Below are 26730 nucleotides of genomic sequence, written 5' to 3' on the forward strand. Positions count from 1 at the left end.
AGAAAGTTTGGTTATGCGTCGACGTTTCAGTCTCAGTTGTAATAGATCAGTGAGACAATCATAAGTACTAATTATTTTGAATGAGGGTGACGAACCCCTTTAAGGCCAACTCAAGGCCCGATTTGAGATAGCGCAGTGTTTAGAGAGTTTCTTCACAAGCCAATCGGTACAGTAGAAATGTTTCCGTATTTAAAAGCTGAACTTCGTATAATCAAGACAAATGTTCTCAAGAAATCTTTACACGGCGACAGCAGTTTCTCAAAGGGCAAATATGTCGCATGAGCGGAGCGGCAAATTCATCTTCCTTACTTCAGCAATGCCAAAGGAACGCGTTTAGTTTTGGGAACACTGAAATAAGGAAGTTGAGTTTGCCCATGGGACATATTTATATTGTGTTAAAGTAAAGCCCTTATTGGCACGTTTACTTTTCTAATTACAGTTACCCAAGCCCACAAGGGCATATTAGATTGTCCTTTTGTGTAAATCGTTTAGACTAGGGCCATTGCAGCTGCGTCTAGCGCCATTTTTGCATCTGGCTGCAGATCGCTTTAGTTTTCTATTGTGAGTACCGATAAGATCATTAGAGCGCCATGGCATTTCGCATGTTGTTACACTGGGCCATTTACTTTACATTATGTTGTTGGTGATGTGTTGGATAATTTAGTGCAGTGATACTCGAAGTACGGCCCCGGGGGGCCGCATGCGGCCCTCCTGACCTTTACATGCGGCCCCCTGCTTAACAGCAGGACTGGGCTGCTGTTTACTTAAACTCCACAATGATTAAAAATATGTTAAATAAAAGGAAACCCTTTATTTAAATGATAATTGGAGGCAAAAAGGAAGTAACTATAGGTTGTCCTGCACCTTTAAGAAAGCCTTCATTTTTAAAGACATACTGCAGCAAAATTGTATAAATATAATAAGGTCTCTTCAAAAATCAAAACTGTAGTTCATTAACATACAGAGTCGTTTCAACTTAGTACATCAGATTATATCAATGCATTGAGAAGTATTTTCTTTTTAAAGTGATGGTTTTCAAACATAAATCCAGAAACGTTCACCCCCCCCACCCTGAAAACAATGCCAATAGTGAACTAAGAGGCAAGTCAGTTGTTATGGGCACTCTATGGGTGGCCTGCGTTCTTATTACACATGAACAGTATAGTTTATTAAATTAAACACAGGAGGAGGTTTTGCACAGCACACATCCTGAAGTCAAGTATTTTGAGGTTCTCTTCTATGCACTAATGAACAAAAAGGAGGGAAAGTGAAATAAAAGATTTGTCTAGGATCACACATTTTGCTAAAGTAGGGAAGCTAGGATTCATACCAGGTTTTCTGGTTTCACACTATGCAGTTCACCCACCATGCTGCACCCTCTGCCCCCGCCTAGCATCTTTGCGGCCCCCGGTCACATCACAAACCAAATTTTGTTTTCCCTGTGAAAATGGTTGCAAGTACCCATGATCTAGTCCCAGCTGTCATTTCCTACTTGTGTGGTAGTATTGGCGCCCAAGTGCATATTGTGAGCATAACGGCACAAATTCCTTTTGAGCTGATGTGACCTCATGTAAGCTAAATGATTTGACTTTTGGAATGATAGTTTTGTTCAACAGATATTAAAGATCTGTGGCAATCCCTTGGAAGCGTGCACGGAAATGTATGCTTCTGCTGTCGACAGTATGACTATTATATTTAATGAAGCTTTGCCAACAGGGGACAGGGATGGCAGTTGACTGCCCACCTAATGGTCCTTAAGCGACTTCTGCTTCCGCCAGCCACTGCATAAAATTGGGTCTCGAGTGCAGAACAACTCCATTGATGCAGACAATCTGTGAAAACGTCATACATCATGCTTTGCTGCCAAACAACGTACATTGTGGCAGATCTGTTAATAATATCCCTTATGTCATGGTGATGTATTCCACTTGGCTTTATTCAGGTTAATTGTGTGATAGCTATTGTGTTCTGGAGTGGGAGCACATAGCCCATTGGGGGCAAAGCATTTTGAGAATGTGGGCCTGGAAGAGACATAGGCATGACAAATGCCAAATAGTATCGCTAAGACCCATTCCTAATGGTCTGTGGTACATGGCTGGTCCCCGAAGATTGTTACTCTATCCCTCGCACTGCAGTACCCAAAGTTGTGTGAACCTAAGTCGGTTCCCAAAGAACTGTGCCAAGGCTAATTTCCAATAGTCTGTCACCTTTGACCATACTCAAAGGCCACTCATACCACCAGACATGAAACATTGTAGGTTGACGAGGTAAAGTGTTTTAAAAATGCAGTACCCCCCCCTCACTTCGTCCATGAGGTGGGTTAAATGTCACAAATGAACATTTTGTCCTTATGCTACTGCGAACAGGGCATCTGCCGAGCTGACAGCTACCCTGGTCCTCCTTCCCATAAGTGGAAGGAGGGCCAAGATAGAGGGCAGCTATCCATCACTGTATTTGCAATACCTAACAAGACGTTTTCTGAATTACGTTTGCTTCAAATATAAGATAAACCATAAAACTATAAAACACAATTAAGCACCCTGAAAAGATTGCAAATAAAAAGAAAGTACGGCTGACAAGGGTGTAATTCTGGCAGCTGCTCAAAATGTCAAAACACATGACATTCAAAAGTTAACGTACGCCTCATCTACCACCTCTGCGTGCACTGTCCCAAACATCCAGTACCGAAATATATAATGTACAATGTATTGAATTACCTCAACAATGAAGAACATGCACATCCGCATTTCCATAAAATGTTTATCTACAGTCTAGCATAAAATCTACTGTCTTCCATTGCCAGATAGTGAGCATGTCCTAATGTACTGTTATACCTCATAACAAAAACAAGAAACCAGACACTATTAATCTTAGCCACATGCTTTAACAAAATATCTATTCCTACTCGCACAATAAAAAAGGTGAAAAATCAATTACAGTTCTGCTCCCTCCAGCTATCATGCAGACTGACACTCTCCCACATGCTTAATCAGACAGTCATTCACATCTCATTTGCTTCTTTTAAAAATGATAGTGGGGGGTGGAAGTTAAGGTAAATGAGTATTTTGAGGGTAGAGCAAGACTGGGAGCCAAAAGCGACCCTTGCAGAATGTTCAAACCCCCCCCAATTATTTTCCTGTTCCGCGTTCTTGTCTTATCCTTTCCAATCTTCCTCTCTCTCTCTGTATCTCTGTGTTTGTATGCTGAGTTTGCTGCCATAAACACCAAAGATCTGGAGAGAAAGGCAATGGGCCTAATACTTTGTGAAGTTACTCAGAATAAAAGGAGCCAGTGGGTAAGGAGGGTTGACCCACTGCCCAATGCTGTATACAGTGGTGGGCAGAAGCAAAATGGTAAAGACAGTTTAACAGACCAATGAATGAAGCTTATTTACCAAAACCCCTATATGTTTAGCTTTTTTAAATATTATTTTGTAAAATAAAAAACAAAAAACTTTCTAGTGAGATAGATAAAGCTGTCTCAAAGACCAGACAGAATTAAAAACGTGTGGTGCAATTGAAAGTCCTGTTTCAAAAATATCCCATGTGATTCACTTGTAAAATAGCTACATTAGTGAATGCTGTTTAAATTCATATTACAAGCATAAGTTGGCTACGTGCAGGTGACAGCATGTTTTATTTTTTTATTTTTATGTTTGCAATAAAATACTTAAATTAACCATTGCACCATCTTGTCAAGGCCACGCCTATTAGATTTGGACTCTCTGAAATTCCTTTTGTACAGTAGGTCCTAGAATAAAATACTTGGTCACAAAATTGGCAGAAATTACTTCTTTGTCAATGTAATACTCCCTCGGCTATGGAATAAAGTGCATTTTTCAAACCTTGTATAGGAACTGTTGATACTCCATCTCTACGGGAAAGGATCCAAGCAAGGCCTGATCCAGAACAGGTAAGACCAATATACAGATATCATTCTTATTGAGCTTTTGGTTTCCACAAAAATAGACCACAAGGCCAAAATATGTTTGTAGATGCATGCTAACTGCTTATCATTCTGTGTTTTCATTATAATTCGTTGAAGAGAAAGAAATATAATAAATATTATACTACATTTTTCTATAACTAAGGATTTATGTCCTTTGAACGCAACTCTTAACAAATTCCCAGTATGTTCTGTATTTTGATGACCCAGCATCTTGAATTGGCATCTCAAAATGCAACACTTGCTCTCAAGCCCTCAAAATATTGCTTACTGTTCTGGCAATTAGTTTCCCTGCAATATTCTGTGGATGATGAAACCCGATGTCATGTCGAAGAGAAATTTTTATGTTTCTGTGACTAGGTAATTAATGAATTGCTAGCTTTTTCCACTTTATGAAAATGTTAAAATATTGTGTGAAAGTAAACTTGTCCTCTGTGTACTTTATCTCAAATAAAAGTTATAATTTGCACCTGCATAATAAAACTGTCCATTCATAAAGCCATAGACCCCTTTGTTACGCATATGGAGGTCTCATAAATGTGTGTGGTAATTTTGCAAATTGTGCATAACCAATGCACATAGACCTTTTTTTGGATCTGTAGAAGTCTATTCCCATTGGAATATCAGAAGAATGGGTATTCCCATTGACATTTGTTATTCTTTCGCTACCCACTTTTGTTTTCACATCTGCTATGGGTAAAGTGCACCAATTTTCCATATTTATACATGCAGGTGGCAAAATAAACCATCTTGCAATGAAATTGTTAAAATGAATGTTAAAGGACGTTTCCCTAATGTTATGCATGAGGAATTACATAAGCTGTTTACCCGAACCAAGGAGACGTGACAAGGAAAAAGTGCACACCGAAGACCCTTCAGTATACTACCATCTACATTGACATCTTTGTGACAAATTATTTGATCCAACAAAAAACCTGGCTGTTTCAACAACGTTGTCTCTGCTTTGGTTACTGTATCGAATATAATAATAAAGCAGTGTAGTGATTTCTGTTAACGTTTTCTGGAACCTGAAGACCGGTAATGTTTCTAAACTTTGTTAAATTCTTCCTCACCCTCTTGACCTTTGCCTACTGCTTGTCGTGGTCTGCTGCATCTTCTGTTACCATTTTTGCCCATTCGAGCTGTCTAACCAACTGAAAAGCAAACGTGTTTAGCGTGTCAGGATTACGTGCTACTTCAGAAAAGTTTAGTTTACCAAAATGTGTCAGAAAGATGAATAAGCAGCATCTTTGGTAATCTCTGCTCGAATCAAGGAAGTCAGTTAAGCAAACTTGTCAATGTAACATACTACTCAAACACTTGACTGGTCTAGTCCTGAAAACTAAGTTCAAAAGTGAACAATAGAGCTTGTTAGTGGACTTTACCAGAATACCCCATCCTTCCTAAAAAAATATTTTAAATTATTCCTAAAAGGAATACATCTCCCACGTATATCAAAACAACATCACAGTTCTTAACTTCCTACAGTATTTTCCCCCATAGAGTCCATCCCTAACGGTTCTGGTACATCACTAAGCATTTCTCCCCAGATGGCCACCTTCTCGTCCTTCCGTGTATGTTTTATATATTTTTCATCTGCAATTGCCCACTCAAGGAGATCTGCTCTCCAGGCATGTATTTCAGGGGATTTAGTCAACAATCAATGTATTGCTATCACAAAGATCTTTTATAGCATGCACAATAGAAGTCGTATGTCCTTCGTGGAGTATGGCAACAAGCTGGGCGTTACCACGTAGAACAGGTTCTTTATTAATTTGATTTACAAAGTGGGTTTCCCACTGTTGTCCATAAAGCACATCCTACCTTGGTTGATAAGGATTCAAACTTAAGGGATACTACAACACACTCCTTCAACCTTTCAGAACTGCTACTTGCTCCCCTCAATATAAAGAATTATAACAATATACCATGTACAACAGTACAATATTATATACATAATATGAATTGAGTGAAAAACTGCTTAATAAATCTTTTGCTTAAGCATCACAAATTGTAGACTTTAATTTGGGTCAGAGAAAATGTGCATTTTCTCATGCCACTTGCTCATAATATGGCTTACCTCTTATTAACAGAATTTTATTGTCGACGCCCAACAACTAGTCCATTTTGGCTTGTCCATAAAGCGAAAATATTATTACATCAACAGCCTCCTGTAACATGTTCAAAACTGAATTTGTTTGTAATTTTAAACTTTAATGCAGTAGATTTTGAAGAAGTCCTCGGAGGCAGAGGCTTTTGACACGCTTGATGAAGCTGCTCTGTTGCTTAACTGGGATCAGTATCTAATGATTCGTTGAACAGTTTCTATGGGATGTATTTTGAATGATGCCCTACTTCTCCTGCAGACTTCCCTTTACTCTGACATTGATCCAACCAGAGTTCACCTCCAGGTACTTTGATAATGTCTTAGCCATTGACTGTTCTTTATCAAGGACAAGTCAATTCTTCTAAATCTTTTACTGAGAGGGCATGATCATCAAGAGTAAATTAATGAAGAGTTTCTTTCTCTTTGCACTTGTGCAGTTTATATTTTAGTTTATTTAAATGTCTCCAAACCTGTTAGAGGAGCTTTTTTTTTTTTTTTTTATTATATTAGTCAACAAAGTAAAGGATGTTTTCAAAAGGTTTAAAATATTTAGACAATTGCTGAAGGTTATTTGATCATTTTGATCAGATAGATGGAAAATCTTATATTTTCTATGAATTTTCGAAAGGTTGGAATTCTTCCAATAAAAAGTTTCTAGGGGTGTTTTTTTAAAACAATAGTTAAAGTTGCAAACAGGAACTATAATCAAATTGAAATGGTAAATGCAAGATAGTTTTAAACTTTCAGTAATCTAGTAGAACTGGTGAAACGTCAATAAACAGATTTAAAAAAGAACCAACTTTCTAAACTTAAAACAAACCTTAGAAAGCTTTGCTTTTGAAAAAGTTGATGATTCCATATTTTGTTTTATTTTTAGATCAAACAAAATATCTTGAGTCAAAATGAGTTTAAGTTATCAAAGTTTCTAGTGGTGCATGTCTTGCCAACGTCTGGTCAAAGCATGTCTTCATTCAGATCTGATTGTACTTGAAAGCATTACCTTAAGACAATTTATTGATTAATTATAATAAAGGATTTGTCTAGCTGTCTGTTTTGCTTCACTAATGACCGAGCTGAAACACATACACACACACTAAAAAGAACCTCTGGAATGCACCTCTAAGTCTAGGAAATACATTTAATAAATCACCCAGCATGGCTCTTAACGGAAGGTCAGTACAATCGAAAGTGCACATTTAAAATGAGCACAACAATAAAATGAAAACATGTAGAAAGAATCTTCAATCTATAAACAGAAAATATATACATGCAAAGATACAGGTACCTATATAGATATATTTATTCGTACACAATGCAAAGCAAATAATTAGTAAAAATTAATCACCATGGGGCACAGTTGCTCCTTCATCTTTCTGTGAGTAGCTTCAAACCATAGACTCCAAGATCGGCTGTCTGGAGAAAAAGAGAGTTCTACCCTCACGGGATGTCAGGCATTGACGTCTCAGTCCTGACTGAAGTCTCTGAATCCTCCCACTGCCAGTCCCGGGTCCATTATATACCTTAAACAAGCCATAGGGGAGATTTCTAGAACCCCCCTCTCGCTTCGCAATTGGTTATTCAAAAATGCTGGCTACTTCAGGTCAGCTTTGAAAGGAACACGTCAGAATTGGCCAAAATCCCAAGGTGCCCTCTCTCAAAACAAAACGGTTCCCTGCCACATCATAAACATCATCCTAGCACACTCTTATCATCCTAAGCCCTTGAAGAGAAAGAACACACAGAATAAAAACATGAGCAAAAAGCACATTGCATAACGTGGGCATGGAAAAATACTTGCAGCTTTTAACGTGGTGGTGGCTAATGCTAAAATAAAGTCAATAGGCAAAATGAAGATGGTCGTCACTAATTTGACGGTGTGTTACTAGGCTAAGTGCAACGTGGAGTCAGTGGTCAAAACACAAATATCATTACTGTTCAAAGCTTAAATGCAAGGGCCATTGTCACCAGAAACTAAAGGGTTTGTTGAGTTACGCTCAGTCTTTCTCGGTCAGACCCACCCACCTACCTCACTGATCCTTGTTCATAGGTGGACGTAGGATCCCTAAAGGGGGGTGACAGCAGTGCTTAATTTGAGTCGTTGGTTTCCAGTGCTCCGTACCAGCACTTAACTGTCAACACAGCCCTTATGATAGTCTGCCACATGGTGGTGCTGTTGTCTACATTAGGGACAGACACAATAACAGTTGTTTATTGAGTTAAAATACATTAAAAATGACTGATACCTTCTGCCCATGCCATCCTTATAGCTTTGGGAGCCTGAATTAGTCTGAATTGTTATACTTGTAGGATGTGATGGTTAGCAGCTGTGTTTGTTTTGTCATTGACAGGCCAATGGGTGGTGCAAACTGCAGTGGCCTCCTGACAAGGGCCCTGGCACTTGTTTGTACAAATTAAGCATTGGGTGACAGGCCAATGAAGTAGGAGCTTTCTGATGACATCCTCGTGTAATTGCTGACTTCTGCACTTCTTTTGCTCTTTGCAGAACCTACATTCATATTGAACGTGGGTACCAGAGAACTTGCCAATTATCAATGTAGGCTCCATTTGGACTAGCTACTGAAGATCCTGTATATTACTGTGTATACCTGGGATCTAGTGTAAAATAGTGTGTTCTGTTTTTCAGAATGCCTTATAATGGTTAAAAGAAATATATAACGTAAATTGAACGGGAAGATTGAAACACTTCAATAAAGCCATAGGAAATGCTGCTTGAAATCTTATTTATGAGTGAAAAACTCAAACAAGGATCCCATATAGTGTGCGTTAATGACTAATAAATGGCAGTGCTGTTAAAGAGGAAGGCAAAGGTGCTCTCCAAAGGAGGCAAATATACATACAATCAACCAGGAGTGTGTTTGAATGTGTGTGGGTTCACAACTCCAGTATGTTATACTTCTGCCTCTTTCTAGTTCTTTGGCCATCATACCTGTGTCAGTCTTGTTATGAGACAAGACATTGGATGTCGTTTTGCTTCTACTGTGCTTACCTATTTCTCAAAGATTGAAGAAAGCTGCCATCTGCTAAAGACCTAGTTATAAACGCAGTTAGCTGCTGCTTCCAAGAACCGTTTTTTTGCCTGCTGCAGTAAAGTGAGCGTTTGTATCTATTTACAATCTCTTTTCATATTTTAGGCACTAAAAGATTTCCTCGCCAGACAAAGAACGGGAAGAATGGCAACAGCAGAAGAAGTGGCTCACCTTTGTGTGTATCTGGCTTCCGATGAGGTGAGCAAAGTTATGTCTGGTTTCCCGTGCATGTATGTGCACACTTTTGATTTGTGCATATGGATTTTGGGTAATACTTTGTGTATTATTGCCCGATTTGTCCTTTTTTAGGTCGAGCATAAGACCTCATGTATACTTTTAGTATACTTTTAGTATACTTCTTGTGGCTAAAGCGATTTCATTTGTTGGTTGCAGTGTCCTAAAAAAAGTCTTGCTCTATAGTGGCCAGTTCTGCCTTTTTCTTCCTCCTTTTTTTGTTTCAGAGCAGTGACCAACTACCGTAGTTTCTTTATCTGTTGCCCTGACTGACTATTTTTGTTATTTCTTTGATGGTCCCCTTTCACTGTAGGTGTTTTAGGCTGGTAGCTGCCTACGTTTTATTGCAGCGTTCCGTTCCTCCTGTCTCCTCCCATGTCGCTGACATCTGTTTTGACTTTATTCCAGTGCTGTCCTCGTTTACCTCTGGTTCCTAAAATAAGCTTATTTTACAAAAGAAACATCAGGTCGTTTAGCTCACTGCTCACGAAAGTCATAAAATGCCCTTTCTGGTAGAATGTAGCTAAACCTAGAAGCAATGATGTGAAACTTGCTTAGCCTCGCATCGCATCTCATGTTTCTCTCTCCAGGGCCCCTTCCTGCCAGCACTCAGGACATCGCCACACAGGGCATTGCTTATCTCCTTTATTGGGGCCATAAATCTTCTCAGGCCGCTCTGTTCATTAAAATGTGAGCTAAGAATGCTTGCAAGACTTTTCATTCTGTTAAAATTAAATAATTTCCAGCCTTATTTTCCAATTTCTGTTCAGACTTTTACACAACTCGAGGTAGTGCAATCATCCTCTCATCTCTCCTCAAGGGCTTGTGATTTCTGATGTCAGTAACCACTAGTGACCACCAAAACAAGGCAGCAAAAGACTAAATTATAAGACAGGGTTGACCAATTAAAGTCCAGTTCTGGATTTACAATGCCAATAGCTCTAACTCTAGAAAATGGGAGACCTATTCTATTGCATTGCAAATGCTTGCCGCTTTTAGAATTTAATGTTCAGCTACTTGATGCTGTCCAAAATATGCCTCTGTCTCATGAGTCAAATATTATCAAGTCTAGGAACTGTGTTTGCAGACAGTCTGAGGTTCTTCTTTGTGTATCTCTCTTGCTCTTGAAGTAAATGCATGGGTAGGCTGTAGAGCGCAACTCGGCAAACTTATCTTATTGGCTCTGCCTCTCTTAATCACTGTATTCTTATGTCTGTCAATGTTTTTCCTTGTTATGTGTTCCACTACATCTGGCTTTCTATGTCACACCCATTCTCTCTCTCGCTTCCCATCTCTTCTTCCTCTCTTTCCGCCTCTTTCTATATTACTTCTTTACTTAGTTGTTATTTTAGAATAGCAAATGCTGCTGGGGAAGAGAAGATTCTTTCTCCATGAAAAGACAACCTGCTTCACCAAAGGCAGGCAGCAGTCAATCTTTGATCCTCGGTACAGATTTCTGTACGATTGTGCTGCAGTGTTAATGTTGCCACATTCTAGTTAGAAGCAGTCCATAGTTACAGTGAAATTAAAGGAAGCAAATGGTGGAGCTAGATTAAGTAATCATATCGAGCCTGAATATCATCTTTTAAGACCACTGAGTGAAGACCAAACAACGCCCCACAAAACTCCCTCCCACTTTCCTTCTCCAGTGATGTTGCTGGTTCCAAAGACAATGGAAAGAGGAGTGCTGTCTTGAGTGTAACCAGAAAGCACTTAGGGCTAGTCGAGACTAGAGTGACCTGTGACCCTTGCCTTCAGAGCCAGAGAAAACAACTGGAATAAAACAGTGTCCTTTGTTTGGCTCTCACTTCATGCCTTTGCTACTGAGGGAGGATATGAACATGACCCTTTGAAAAGTACATGGTATATGTTCTAGACACTGAGGACGCCTGCATGCAGCCACCAGTGAACGAAAAACACATCTCACCAGGAGTAGAACATGTGTTGGACTGCTTCTCACCCTTCATTCGTGCTTCTTGGGTAGAGAAGGACCAACAGGCAGTCTGCCTTCCTACTAACTACATGTGGAGCTCTTCTGTTGGTTGGAAAAAGTCATTCTGGTTACACACCTGTTCTGACCATCTATCACTCTTGTATAGGTCAGTGGTATTAACTTTTAAAGTCATGCCCCATCCCTACGGGCTAGTTTCAGTATGAACTGATAAAACAACCAAATGCAGTGAGCACACAAGGTCCAGAAAATCATCACTATGGCTTTTAGATACAAATACTTAAAATGTAGTCCCATTGAAAGAAATTAGAACCAGTTGGGTCCTTAACTGGTTGCATAACTTCAGTGACATTAGATTGTGTGCTAATCAGGTACCACTGACCCATACCTCTGACCCCATTGCCCATTATAGGAGAATGTTGGGTTTATGGCCAAATCTTTTTTATTTTTATTGGCTATTGAAACTGTAGGAAAGTACCATCTTTCTTGGCATGTTACCCCCAAATTCTGTCTTATTGTCAGTGTGTTTTGACTGTGTCACTAGGATCCTGCTACTCAGAACCCCAGTGCTTATGGTTTGTGTCCTGCTTGCCAGTGCACTTGCACTGTTTTCTAAATTGTCACTGGAGTCCTGCTATTCAGAACTCCAGTGCTCACGCTCTCTCTGTTTCTAAATTTGTCACTATAGTCTAGTGACCCCATATTTCACTCCAAATTGGCACACTGGACCCCCCTCTTTTTAAGTCACTAGTATATGGTACCTAGGTATTCAGGGCATTGGGGTTCCAGGAGATCCTTATGGGCTGCAGCATTTCTTTTGCCACCCATAAGGAGTTCATACAAACACTTCTTCATGACTGCCATTGCAGCCTGAGTAAAATTGTGTAAGCGCTATTTCACAGCCATTTTCACTGCACCAGGTCACTTATAAGTCACCAATATATCTAACCTTCAGACCCTGTAGGCTAGATGCATAGTACCCGTGTGTGAGGGCAACCCTACACTAGCAGAGGTGCCCCCACGTCATCCAGGCCCATTTTCCCTGACTTCGTGAGAGCGGGGACACCATTATAAGTGTGCACGACATATAGGCCAATACATATATGTAGCTTCACAATGGAAACTCCGAATATGGTCATGTGAGGTGTCTTACAACTGGAAATTGTACCCCAATACTCATTCCAGTATTGGTTGCACAATCCCATGCACTCTGGGGACTCCACGATGGCCCCCCAGTACTGCCATACCAGCCTTCTGAGGTTTCCACTGCAGCCCCAGCTGCTGTCACCTCACAGACAGGCTTCTGCCTTCCTGGGGCTGGAGCAGCGCAATCCCAGGAAGGCAGAACAATGCATTCCTTTAGGAGAGGGGTGTTACACCCTCTTCCTGTGGAAATAGGTGTTACAGGCATGGGAGATAGTGCCCTCCTTGCATAATCCAGTCTACACCGGTTCAGGGACACCCAGTCCCTGCTCTGGCGTGAAACTAGACAAAGGGGAGTGAACACTCCCCTGTTCATCACCACCCCAGGGGTGGTGCCCAGAGCTCCTCCAGATTGTCCATGGGTTCGGCCATCTTGTTTTCAGGATGGTCAGGGAACTCTGAGAGCATCTGAATGGCCAGTGCCAGCATGTGACGTCAGAGACCCCTCCTGATAGGTGCTTACCTGGTTAGGTGACCAATCCCCCTCTCAGGGCTATTTAGGGTCTCTCCTCTGGGTGTGTCCTCAGATTCTGATTGCAAGACTCCAGCAAGACTCCTCTGTATCCTTTGCTTCACCTTCTAACAATGGATCAACCGCAGAACTGCTCCAGGAACTCCACAACTAGCAACAAAGTATCCAAAACGGCTACTGCAACGTTGTAACTCCAGCTCCTGCCAGCAACTGCAACAATTTCCAGGTCATGCACTGCCTGCCTTCCTCCTGCACCAGAAGAATTGAAGGAATCTCCCATGGGGTGACGGAGTCACTTCACTGCTTCAGCAGGCATCTCTCTGCAGCAACAGGTACTCTGGGTCTCCTCTCCTGACGATGAGCATGGATCCCGATTCACAGGTGGTGGACCGAAGTGATCCTAACTGTCCAAAGCTCCAAATGTCCAAATTTGGCAGAAGTAAGAGCCTGCCTCCCGTGCCAGACAGTACCCCTGTGCACTGTGTGTTTTGCAGCTCCTAGGGCTTCTGTGCGCTTCTCCAAGGAATCCTTCATACACAGTCTAGCCTAGGTCCCCAGCACTCTATCCTGCAACGCTCAGCTCCCTGAGTTGTTCTCTGGTGGCGTGAGATCCCTTTGTGTAGTGCTGCGACGACTGGGATTTGCAACTTCTTTGTCCCCATGTCCTGGGACTCCTGTGAGTGCAGCCTGGTCTTCTGAGGGCCCTCTGAAGTGCTGAGGGCTCTCTCTGTCTCCTCAGGCCCCGGCAGCGCCTTTTCCCACCAGACACATCTCTTGCGTGAGCCAAGGCTTGTTGGCGGAATCCAGTGACGAAAACAAGCCTGCATCCATCTACTCCACGTGGGACATCTTCTGCACCAAGTAGGAACTCGCAGCTGTCTTCTTTTTTGCATCTCTGACTTTTCTTCCATCCAAAGGTTTCACTTTTGCACCTTCATCTGGGTTAGCAGGGGCTCCTGTTCTCCGTGGACTCTTCAGCAGTCTTGGACTTGGTCTCCTCTCTCCGCAGGTCTTCAGGTCCAGGAATCCATCGTAGGTGTTTTGCAGTCTTGCTAGGTTTTTGCATGCTTCTTTATCACAACTTCTAGTGTGTTCTGAGGAAACTTGCTGTACTTTACTCCTGCTCTACTGGGCTCTGGTATTTTACTTAGCTTTGGTGTTTTCTTACTCTCCCAGCGCCCCTCTACACACTACACTTGCCTAGGTGGGAAACCGACTTTCGCATTCCACTATTTTAGTATATGGTTTGTGTTCCACCTAGGTCCATTGCAACCATTGGTGTTTTTCACTATTTGCACTATTTTCCTACTGTGTACTTACCTGTTTCTGGTTACTGGTGTATATATTGTGTGATTTACTTACCGCCTACGGGAGTATAGCCTACAAAGTAGTTTTGGCATTGTGTGACTAAAATAAAGTACCTTTATTTTAGTAACACTGAGTATTGTCTTTCATGTGTGTAAGTACTGTGTGACTACAGTGACATGCAAGAGCTTTGCATGTCTTTTAGTTCAGCCTTGGCTGCTCTGCCTATAGCTACCCCTAGGCAGCCTGGCTTCTAGACACTGACTAGATCTCACTAATATGGGATAACTGGACCTGGTATAAGGTGTAAGTACCTTAGGTATCCACTACAAACCAGGCCAGCCTCCTACAGAAACCTAGCCCATTGAGTTACCAAATGTGGTGCCAAAACTTGATCTGGAACCAGGTTGGGCTCCAAAGTCCATCCCTCTCTATCCTGTGCACAAACCAAAATCTTTTGCGAGAGAAGTCTTTGGAAAAGACTAGGGGCTCGAGTATTTATAAAGATATCTATGTTGAACAGAATGCAGCACAATAGGATAACATTAGCCGTGAGGCCAGTGTTCCAGAAGCTTTAGTAGGTGCACAGATTAATAGATGCAATGGTAATGTTTGAGAGTCTGCTGCCTGAGAAAGTTCTAGCACCTTCTGGTATTCTGTGTACAAATAAAATGGACTGGTCTGTAAAGCTAGCTACCATTAAATAGTCATTTGTTCTTTTAAAAGATAAAGCATACGCTGTACATTGATGTTTTAGATATCGAGTGTTAAATCTGTGTCAAAATGTCTAGCCATTCTCAACAAGGGGAGTACATTTTAGATTTTATAGCTTGCCCTCACTACTTTAAGAAAGCCAAGTCCCAACAGGAAAAATGTAGTTACCCATTTGGTGTGCAGTAGAATTGTGGCACAGGGATACCAGCTGTTGCCAACACTACCCATGTAGGATAGTTCATTCATAGTGGAGGAGTGGAGACCTGAAGTAAATATTTAATTATCTCCGCCTGTTACTGGACCCCGAGGCAATGAACCTTAGAGACAAGTAAGAAAGGAAGAAGCTGCAAATCAAAACATTTAAGATACTCAATAATTCAATGTCATTTCATTTATGTAGTCAATAAAGAGAGTTCAGATTATATTTTAAGAGTTTTTAAAATAAGTTAGCTCATCAATATCTATATTAATAAATCAATCAACATCAATAGCAATTTACAGAGCAAAGTATATAGCATGTCCCATAAAGATCTAAATCCTATTCTATAATATAGTTTCAGAATATATAATTCAACAGAAACCCCATAAAGAGTTTTCGTCTCAAATGTGAAAGCAACAGTTCAGAAGAGTTGTTCAGTAACAGATTCAAGCAGCTTAGGCAGAACAAAATGAATCAAAAAGTGTCAGAATCAGTGAGCCCTCAAGGACCATTTGTCTGCAAAGAATAGAAGCATCAGGATCTCAGCCTAGCATGGTGGCACGAATGGAAGATCTGAGAATCTCTCTCCTCTTATTATACAGTTTTAACATTGAAACAATGTATAACCGTCTCATAGATAATCTTTCATCTCGGCCAATATGATTGTGAAGTCTTCGTGTGAACAGGACAGCTTCTGTTGAGATTGCAAGTTTTAACAAAGAACATTCTAAATATGCGATACATTTAACTAAATTGTAAACAGCAGCACTACATCGGGTACCGTTCCCATCTGTATGTTTCTATGAAAGAAAGAACAGTTATGTGAATACATCATAGTGTCAGGATAATGTCATTTCCACACCTCGCACATCTTTCTTGCAAATCCTTATTCATAAAGAAACATTTTGAGATTAGATTAATCTAACATTGCAGAAAGTCATTTCTTAGGCTAAATAGACAGATCAAAGGCATTAATATTTTCTCTTGTTACTATAAGGCATTTGCGTCTTGAAATGTTATACTTGTGGCCATGACAGATGTCAAAATAAGCAAAAAGAATGAACAAAAGACTTGGAAATTTACTAAAGTTAATATTTTTTGTCAAGTGCATGTATTTGTGCAAGCTTTGAGTGGAAAAATCTTGTTTATATGCAGCGTTAGTTAGGCCTGCAATCCTTTCCTACAGAGTAATATATATTGCTTTTACTCTTATTGAAAAATCTCTCTCAATAGTGATTCTCACCCTGACGCAAAATCTATCTGCTCAAGCTACTCTGGTAACACTGCTCTTCCTGTAGCCTGTAAGCTCCCCATTTCTCATGAGAACTAACCACAGTGCACTCCTTGTGTGTTAGTTTTAGGATCAAATCTGTTTATTGTATTTAAAGACAAATAAAACAACATACAAACACAGCTCATCAAGGGACGTAATGCTAATATCAGCACAATAGCAGTCTCAAATCTTCAAGCAACAGTCTCTTTCGAAGTCGGAAGATCACACCCGGCGGAACCCCCAACCAGTCCACTCATAATGCAGCTTGGGGCAGTGCCAAAGCAAATGCGTAAGCGTACCTGTCGCTCCACACCCCCTCCAGCAAAGATCCGACTTATCACGGTTCCATGCATGCACCCGCGCTGGAGTGTAATACCAATATGAATCGACTTTATATGATGTCTCTGTCCCAGCTGTATTATATGCTGTGTGGTGTATTCTATAGAATATGCTGTCCCATTCTTCATCTGAGAGTTCTCTCTCCAACTCCCTCTCCCATCGCAACTGCCCTTTTGACTTAGGCGGGCGGCCTTCCCCTTGCAAAAGCCGATACAGCTCCGAGATGATTCTCTTATCATCCTTCTTTAGGAAAAGCCATTTCTCAAATGGCTTAAGAGGCCTGTCTATCAGAGCTCTGTTCGCCGGTAAGAGAGCCCAGTGTCGAACCTGGTAATACATCAGTCTGTCCGCCTCCACTAGTCCATAGGCCTCTCGCATCTGATCGAAGGACAACACCCCTCGTTCGTCAATTAGACTCCCTACTCTCCTGCAACCCCCTTCATACCAGCGTCTCAAGCCCTGCACCCGAAGTCCCGGCTCTAAGTCAGTGTTCGCGCCTATAGGGGTCATAGGGGACGGAAAGGAAGTCAGCACTAAACGGCAAGCAACCGCGTCCCATACTCGTAACGTTGTACCAGTAATCGGGGAAGAATAAAGGCCACCCGCCCTATGTCGGCGCCGGAGCCAAGGCTCCTTCCTTAAATGGGAGCCCGCCACCGCTTGGTCCATAAAACACCAATGTTTCTCCGTATTAGCGCGACTCCACTCCACCAGAAAGCGCAGCTGGTAGCCTTGAAATATCTCAGAAGACATGGTATCGCCAAACCCCCGCTGCCCTTGGGACGATATAGAACCTGCCGTGGAAGGCGTGCCGGACGACCCTCCCATACAAATCTCAAGATCGCCGACTGCAGGGTGGCAATTGTCCGAGGAGGTGGGGCTAATGGAAGAGCCTAAAACATATACAGTATTCGCAGCAAGATTGTCATCTTGAAGGCAGCCACCCTGCCCAGCCAAGACAGTTTATGGTTCCCCCAGAACTCTAGGTCACTTCGTACATCGCGAACCAGCTTCACATAGTTCACACTCGCCGTTTTAACAGCAGACGTCGCCAGCTCAATCCCGAGATAGGAAAGGCGTAAGGACGACCAAGTAAAGGGATATCGAGCCTTCAGATCCTTCTCATGATCAGCGCTCAGAAACAGACCAAGAACCTGAGATTTCTGCATATTCACTTTAAATCCTGAAACCTGGCTGAAGTCACCTAGTATCTCCATAAGCGCAGGCAAAGAGGTTGTCGCCTCCGCGAGTGTAAGAATAACATCGTCAGCGTATAAAGTAATAAGATGGTGGTCTCTGCCAAATTTCACCCCAGAAACCGAGGGACTGTCCCGCAAGTGCTGTGCCAGGGGCTCCATATATAACGCAAACAAAAGGGGGGAAAGCGGGCACCCCTGCCTGGTCCCCCGCCCCACCGAGAACGGCCTAGAAAGCACGCCATTAACTCTAACCGCAGCTCTAGGGGACCGATAGGCACACTGGATCCAGGATCTAAAGCCTGGGCCCAAACCAAAACGCTCCAGAACCCGGAATAAGTATGGCCAGTGAACCCTATCGAATGCCTTTTCAGCGTCAATAGAGAGAAAAGGCGCCTCTCTACGGGATCTATCAATTTTATCTAACAAATGCAGAAGGCGCTTCGTATTGTTGCCGCACAGTCGATTCGGGATAAAACTAGACTGATCTGGATCAATAAGACCTGGCGTATAAGGATTAAGGCGGTAAGCAAGGATCCCCGTAAATAACTTAGCGTCAATATTCAGAAGCGAAATTGGCCTATACGAAGCGCACTCCTCCGGGTCTTTGCCCGGTTTGTGTATAACAGTAATGGTAGCGTCTAGCTTACTCGGCGTCAGGGATCCTGTCGTCCGAAAGGAATTAAAAAGCCTCAAAAGAAGCGGGGCGAGCGCAGCACAAAAGGTTTTATAAAACAGTGCTGTGAACCCATCGGGTCCGGGAGACTTTCCACTCTTTAAGCGGGAGATAGCCGAAATAACCTCCTCCGGCCTTATCTGTTGGTCCAGCAGGGACGCCTCCGTCTCACCGAGAGGAGTAATTGCTATGCCCTCTAAGTAAGAATCCAGGGCCGCATCATCCAGCTCATCCGCCGCGTACAGCTTCCGGTAGAATCCCGCAAATGCCTCTGCAATCTGATCGCTCGTGCAAACCTCTTCGCCTGAGGAAGAACGAATCAGCTTGACCGCCGCCGCCCGTTGCGCTCGTAGCCAATGCGCCAATAGCTTTCCACATCTATTGCTCCCGATAAAGTATTTATGCTTAAGTCGTGCTACCGCGTACTCCGCCCTATCCCAGTCCAGTCGTTTCAACTGCTGCCGTACCTTCTCTAGTTCACGCCAGATTCTAGGCGCACCAGTAGATTTATGGGAACGCTCCAGGACAGCTACCCTCTGCTCAAGCCTCTCCCTCACCTCCCTCCTCGCTCTATTATCCCTCGCCGACAATGCTATCACCTCGCCCGCACTACTGCCTTCAGCGCCTCCCACACAGTCTCCACAGAAGTACTGCCCTCATCATTGAAGCTGATGTAATCCCTAATCGCACGACGAAGCGAATCTACCGCTATCTCGCTCTGAAGCAGGGAGTCTCTAAAGCGCCAGCTCGGGATGCCAACGCGACCTAACTCCATGGCCAGCTCGACCGTGATAGGAGCATGATCTGTCAGAGCCCTAGGCTCAGTCGTAGCCTCCCGAACCCGGGACATAAACTCATGTGAGGCCAGAAAGAGATCGAGCCGAGTATATGTCTTGGTTGCGGCGGAATAAAAGGAGTAATCCCGGAGCGTGGGATGCGATATCCTCCATACGTCCTCCATCCCGCACTCCGCCAGCTACTGACGCCCCATCTCCGACAACGCCCCAGTCTGCCCAAAGCGCTGGCCCGAGCGGTCAAGCTCGTTGTCCATCACCAGATTAAAATCTCCCCCTACCAAGATGGCACTATCAGGCGAACTAAGTATAGGGGAAACTGACTGTCTGAGGAAGTTCTCCTGCTGGGAATTCGGAGCGTAGAGAGAAGCAGTGGTAAAAGAAAAGGCCCCAAGCCTAATTCTAATAGCCAGGAACCTGCCAGGGACTTTATGTACCTTCCCTACTATCTCCCCAGCAAATGACCTCGAAATCAATATTGCCACCCCCACATGTTTCGTAGTTGTTGAGGACCAAAGCTGCGCGGGGAACCATCTGGATTGCATATGGAACGTATCTCTATATAATAAATGGGTCTCCTGTAATAGACAAATATGGTTCCCTGATTTCTCCAGAGCAGACAGTATCGCTAACCGCTTGGTTGGGTTGTTAAGCCCCCGGACATTCAAACTTAAGCACTTAATTGTCATACCATCAAGGGAAGAGAATCGCTCAATAGGGGAGAAGAACCACCAAGGGGCCGGAACTCAAAACAGCCTCTCCACCACTCCAAGTAACATCACCAACCCCATAAGGCCCATGATGACCCATCTCGCAGGGGGGCATATAAACCTATACCTAAAACGCACAACAGGTGCTCATAACAAAAAAAGTCCTCTCGCACTCATGCCCGAGAGGAAAGTCTCCATAGGGCCGTAGAACCACACCAGATCGTCTGTTGAGTCCACCGCCTCCGCCGCCAAGGCCCACCCACAAGTGCACAAGCTCGCCATAAGCGACCCCTTGTTGAGCAATGGCACCTGGTCATCCCCCGCTAGGCACTTGTCCCAGCCGATACACTGCTCAATGCCAACTGACGTTCCAATATCTGTTCCGACTCCGTGGGGCGCTGCTGCCTCCTCCTTCTCTCCTTCCTCCTCCAGCGCGGTCGATCTCCTACTGTCAGACCTAGACTCGTGTCCGAGCCCCAAGCGTCATCCTAGGCCCAGGATCCGGCAAGCCTCCGGAACCGTCTTTACCTGACGAAGCTGGTCCTCCCAGCGGAAAACAAGGCGGAACGGATGTCCCCATGTATAGGATACAGCATGAGCCCGTAAGTGCTCTGTGATGGACTTAAATTCCCGCCTCCGCTGTAAGGTCCGAACCGACAGGTCCTGGTATAACTGCAATTGATGTCCTCTAAAATGGACCAGCGGGGTATTGCGTGACCGCTGCAAAATGTTTTCTTTCAGTCCATAATTCTGGACACACGCCAGGATGTCCGGTGGGCGATCCCCAACACCCCCAACGCGGCCCACACGATGTACTCTGTCCAGGACAATCTCCTGAGACGCCTCCAGGTCCAGCACTGAACAGAACAACGCCACTACAAAGTCTCTAACGTCATCCTTCTCCGCTCCAATCGGCACTCCGCTAATGCGAATGTTGTGTCTTTGCGAACAGTTCTCCAGGTCCTCAACTGTCATCTGATGGAGGTCCTGCTGCTCCCGCTGACGCAGAACCTCCTGCTGCAGAATCGCAACCTCCTCGCCATGGGCCACCTCCCCATCCTCAACCTGGGTTACCTGCTCACCCATGGACGAGATCTCCACCCGAGCTCTTTCACCTCCTGAAATATATCTTTACGGAGCTCCTGCAAGTCCCCACGGAGCGATTCAAACAGGGAGGTGAAGAAACCCTTCGTAACCGGGGCCGCATCCTCCTCCGATGTCTTCTTCCTTGCGTCAGGGGAACTTGCGGCCGGCGGATCTTCAGGGGCCCCCCCGGCACCAGGCGTCCCCCGGTCAGCATGTTGCACACCGTCCGGTCTCGTTTAGGTTTAGAGGTCGCCATATCTATGACTTCTAACAGCCACTGCTCAGGAATTCAGCCAGCCCTCTGCGCACCAACACTGGACGCCGTACCCCCAAGATGGGCTCCTCACCAGTAGCCGCCAGTCTCTGCTCCGTAGTGCGCTGCACGGAGTCACTGCCAAATGCAGCTCGCCACTGCGCCAGGCTATGTCACCACTGACCGTCCACACCTCCAGTCGGCGCCCGGGCTCTCAGCGTCACCACCGCCACGAGGCGCAGTCACCCAGAGGGGTCCTCGCCCCACGCCATCTTCTCTTGAGGGCCAGCTCTCCGGGCCCAGCCGGCGGGCCCCGCCGCCTCCCCTCACCGGCGCCGAGCTCACCAGCGAGGCCTCGCCCCCGGCCCGCCCTTCAGGGGGTATGAGTCCCTGCCGGGTGCCCTGCTCCGAGCCCACCGCTCGAGTGAGACCACGGCCCGCCGTCACCACCATCCACCAGTGCCGGCCGAGGAGACGCGGCCCCACACACACCAGCATGTGAACTCGGGGCACCATCAAAGTGCAGGCCCCCGGCGCTCGACAACACCGCACATTCTGCCGGGACCCCACGGGCCTCTCCAGACGGGGTCGAACTGCTAATTCAGGGCCTAGGCGGCGGAGCACGGACCAACGCGTCCGCTCACGCCGCCATCTTGGCCACGCCCCCGTGTTTTAGTTTTAAATCTGTTTATTAGTTTTAATATAGGAGAGGAACAGTACAAAAATGTCTCACCTACATCCACCGGCCAGTGAGGAACAATAGGTAAGAAGATAGGGCTTAGAAGGGGTAGTCAACAAGTAAAGAATAGGAGGTAAGGGGGGGGGAAATTACCTATCAAGCTGAGTAGGTGGCAGTTGAGAGTGGAGCGATGTGTGCTGCACATTAGCGACTAAATACAGGTGCATTAATGGCACATTAATGATTCAAGTAGGGGTCGGGGTGTACGGGCATAAGACGGAGGATGCATAGATAAACCGGGCATGTTAATTCTAGGAATTCCTGCAATAGAAACTTCAAACAAGGTCACTCAGTCCTGTTGAATTAGGGAAATTTGTGCGCAGCTAACGCCGTTAGCTTCTCCATAGTAACGAGAGCCCAGATTTTGTAAAACCAATCTAGATGAGTGGGTATGCTGGCTGTACCCCAGCGTGTCAGCAAGACCTGTTTGGCAGCGCATAATGGCCTGCCTTTGTGTGAATTTCAAAGGATAACTCAAGGTATTCGGATAGCCGAGCAGTATATGTTTCGGAAATCGGGGAAGTTCAGTGTTGTATGTGTGGTCCATGGAAACAAGGACTTCAGCCCAATAATGCTGAAGCTTCGGGCACTGCCAGAGAATGTGTGTCAGGGTTCTTTCTTGGCCACAGCCCCTCCTGCAATGGGTATCTCCATCCGTCTTCCATCGAGCTGTTAGTGCAGGTGTGTAGTACTAGTTGTGGACCATTTTAAGGAGTGTTTTCTTGTCGAAAGTGCTACTCGCTGAGTAGTGAGCTTGTTTGTGAATGTCTGACCATTCTTTAGTGGTGAAGGGGCGTTCGCATTCTTTCTCCTAACGCAGCTGTGCTTAGGATTTGACGTGGGCCTATGGTGCAATAAGAAAGGCATAAATGTCAGAGAGAAGGTGCTTATCAGTATTTCTGGTGAGGAGCCATTTCTCAAATGGTAATAGAGGATGGCTAGCCTGAGGGTAGATGGAGGGTTTGAGTGACCCAGTGACATATAGCTAGGTATTTTCAGTGAACGGTGGATGGAAAGTCATAGTCACGTTGGATTTGAGGAAAGTCTAATAGCTCCATGTCATCAAAGAAATAACATATTCTTACTAGCTAAGATGTAGTCTTCAATAAGATGCTGTAATTTGTTCAACGCATGTGGCGGCTAGCAGAGGTAATGTTTGCATAACATACTCTGTTTTAGGCAGCAGGATCATCTTGATCGCTGCAATGCTTTCAAGCCAAGAAAGCGCATAAGCTCTCCAAGACTGGAGGACATATCGCGCATTTGAAAGGAGGGTGGTGTAGTTGCTCTCCGCAGTTTCAACCATTGTGGATTCGGATTCCTAAGTATACTACTCCCTGTGTGGCCCAGGAAAAGGGGACGCAGCACTTAATTATAATTTGGTCTGCTGCCAGGACTGTTAAATTTAGTATCTGTGATTTCTGGAGGTTAACTTGAAACCCAGATGCATTTCCGAAAGCCTCCAGTTCCTCCATGAGTGGAGGCAAGGACTTGAGGGGATGCGTCATTGCTGTCATGGTGTCATCTGCATAGAGAGTTAGCTTATGTTCCCTCCTTCCCATGGGGATGCCTGTAAGAGCAGCAGGGATAAGGGGCACTCCTGCCAAGTGCCGCGAGCAATGCCAAAGGGAGAGGACGTCAAACCATTAACCTTGACTGTTGCCTTGAGGTTTCTATAGCTACACCAAACCCAACGTCTGAACCGCTCACCAAAGGCCCACCTTCTGGAGCATTGTGAATAGGTAGGGCCAATGTACCTGGTAAAATGCTTTCTCTGTGTCTAATGACAGTAACAGCACAGGAACTCACGAGCGTTGAGTCTTGTCTAGAAGTTGACATAAAAGTTTCATGTTGTCTCTACAGCTCCTCTCAGGGATAAACCCAGCTTTGTATGGATCAACAAGGCTTTGCCTATAAGGAGCCACCTGGTTTACCAAGATGGTGGTAAAATTCTTGGCGTTCACATTTAGTAAAGAAATCGGCCGATACGAAGAACAGTGCACAGGGTCCTCACTAGGTTTGGGCAGTACTGTTATGGTAACAAGCTTTATGGTGTCTGTGAGGAAGCCCTTGATGCTCAATGAATGATATAATCAGGTGAGTATAGGGGCCAGGGAGTTGGTGAAAAATTTATAAAACTCAGCGGTATAGCCGCCGGGTGCCGGAGCCTTGCCGGACTGTTAATGGAAAATTGCTGCCAATACTTCATCTATGCAAATGTCCTGATCCAAATGTGAGGCATCTTGTGGTGTGAGGTGTTCTAGTGTGCCCTGTGTTAGATATGAGGGGGCTTCTTTCTCCACCAAGTCCTCAGCGGAGTAAAGAGAGGGGTGGAATTGCTCGAAAGACTGAGCAATTTGCTCATCTTGAAAGAAGCATTCTCTTTGCAGCACCTTAAGTTCAGTTACTCGTTTTCGAACATCTTGGGCCTGCAAATAATGTGCTAGAAGCCATCTGGCTTTATTACCCCCACCGCCATAATACTTCTGTTTGGTGCATAAGAGGGCTTATTCTTCTCTATCCATGTCTAGGGCCCTAAGCTGTTTACGTCCTGCAGTGAGCAGGTGGCTTACTTTGTGTGAGCCCATTTGTTTGTGTTTCACTTCTAGTTCTTTCACCTGCCTCTCATGTGTGGCCCTCTTTATCAGTTTATCTCTGGTTAGGCCCACTGCCAGGGCAATCAACCGGCCGCAAAGTACAGCTTTCAGTGTGTCCCACAGGAGTGCAATAGGTGTGCGATAGTTCTGTGTGGGTTATCATTGGTGTTCAAAAAGTCGCTAATTGCTTCCATTCTCTGAGATATGGGCTTCGCATATTAAGAGCCTGTGTTTAAGACACCAGGTATGATGATTGAGGGGTCCGGCCTGGGAGGTGTGTGTTGATGTTAAAGGCCAGGGAGTCGCAAGGTCGAGGTCTAACCTTTTATAAGTCTGGTGGGCGTCCGAGAAGAAGGTATAGTCCCTCTCAGTGGAGTGACAGTTACGCCAAACGTCTGTAAGCCCATATGTGGTCATTTGCTCCAGACCCTGTGAAGACAACGTTGCCGTTTGTCCCACCTGCTGTATGGACCTGTTCAGCCCTGCGTTGGTGACTAAATTAAAAGTTCGATGGCATCTGTCGCTGTAGATACGCATGTTTTGCAATAGCTCGCCATCTGGTGTTGGGCCGGAGTGTTACAAGTTGTTTTTCTTCGAAGAAGTCTTTCGAGTCACGGGACCGAGTGACTCCTCCTTTTGTCTCCATTGCGCATGGGCGTCGACTCCATCTTCGATTGTTTTTTTTCCGCCATCGGGTTTGGACGTGTTCCTCTCGCTCCGAGTTTCGGAACGGAAAGATAGCTAATTTCGGAAGATTTTCGTCGGTATTGTTGCGTTCGGGATCGGCGTAGTTAGATTCAACACCGCGTCGAAGGATCGAAGAGCTCCGGTGCCCTTCGGGGGTAGTTTTTTCGATCCCCCGTCGGGGCCTGGTCGGCCCGACCGCGTGCTGAAGAACGCCGATGGAACGGACCCCGTTCCGTTTCTGCCCCAAATGCCACCATAAATACCCCTATACAGACCAACACTTGGTCTGTAACCTGTGCCTGTCACCTGAGCACAGTGAAGACACCTGCGAGGCCTGTCGTGCGTTCCGGTCCCGAAAAACACTCCGAGACCGTCGAGCCAGAAGACTTCAGATGGCGTCCGCGCCGACAGCCCACCGAGAGTTCGAGGAACAAGAAGAGGAAGGTACCTTCTCGATCCAAGACTCAGACTCCGAAGGATTCGACGATACACAAACCGTGAGTAAGACGTCGAAAACCACTCAGAGGAAGATTTACAAGGCCCAGGGGACGCCACTGCCACCAGGCCATGGCTCCACCCATAAATTCGGTGACCGACCGTCGGCACCGAAAAAGGCCCAAAACAGTGCCGAGATCGTCCGACTCCGGTCGAGACACCGGCACGCAGCCTTCTTGGGACCGAGAAAGTGCTGGAGACAAGCATCGACACCGAGATGCCGGTGTAGACACGGCTCGACGCCGAGACAGCGGCCCCGAAGAAGATCGGCGCCGACAGGTTTCGGCCCCGAAAACGAAAAAAGTCACCTCGGAGCCGAAAAAGGACGCAGACAGGGTTTCGGGCCCGAAACAAACTGCAACCGACCCAGCTTCAGGCTCTTATACAGAAGAGCACTCGCTAACCTCCCAAATGCAAAAGCATAGGTTTGAGGAAGAGCTACAATCAACTGATGTGGACCATACGCAAAAGCGTATTTTCATACAGCAGGGGACAGGAAAAATAAGCACCCTTCCCCCTATTAGAAGAAAGAGAAGGTTGGAGTTCCAAACTGAACAGACACCACAACCAAAAGTGGTGAAAAGAGTTACCCCACCACCCTCTCCTCCGCCCGTGATTAACGTCTCACCAGCACAAACTCCATCACACTCCCCAGCTCACACCACCATAAGCCAGGGTGACCAAGATCAAGACGCATGGGACCTATAC

General features: G+C 45.0%; 1 protein-coding gene across 1 annotated transcript in view; it reads left to right on the plus strand.

Annotated features, from left to right (window-relative positions):
• Positions 1 to 26730, plus strand: part of BDH2 (3-hydroxybutyrate dehydrogenase 2) — a 189014-nt gene that overhangs the window by 146688 nt on the left and 15596 nt on the right. The window contains exons 8-9 of the mRNA XM_069241530.1: positions 3854 to 3912; positions 9205 to 9297. Coding sequence (XP_069097631.1) covers positions 3854 to 3912; positions 9205 to 9297 — 152 coding nt within the window. The remainder of the gene's footprint in view (positions 1 to 3853; positions 3913 to 9204; positions 9298 to 26730) is intronic.

This window comes from Pleurodeles waltl, chromosome 1_2 (genome assembly GCF_031143425.1).
Source record: "Pleurodeles waltl isolate 20211129_DDA chromosome 1_2, aPleWal1.hap1.20221129, whole genome shotgun sequence".
NCBI lineage: Eukaryota > Metazoa > Chordata > Amphibia > Caudata > Salamandridae > Pleurodeles > Pleurodeles waltl.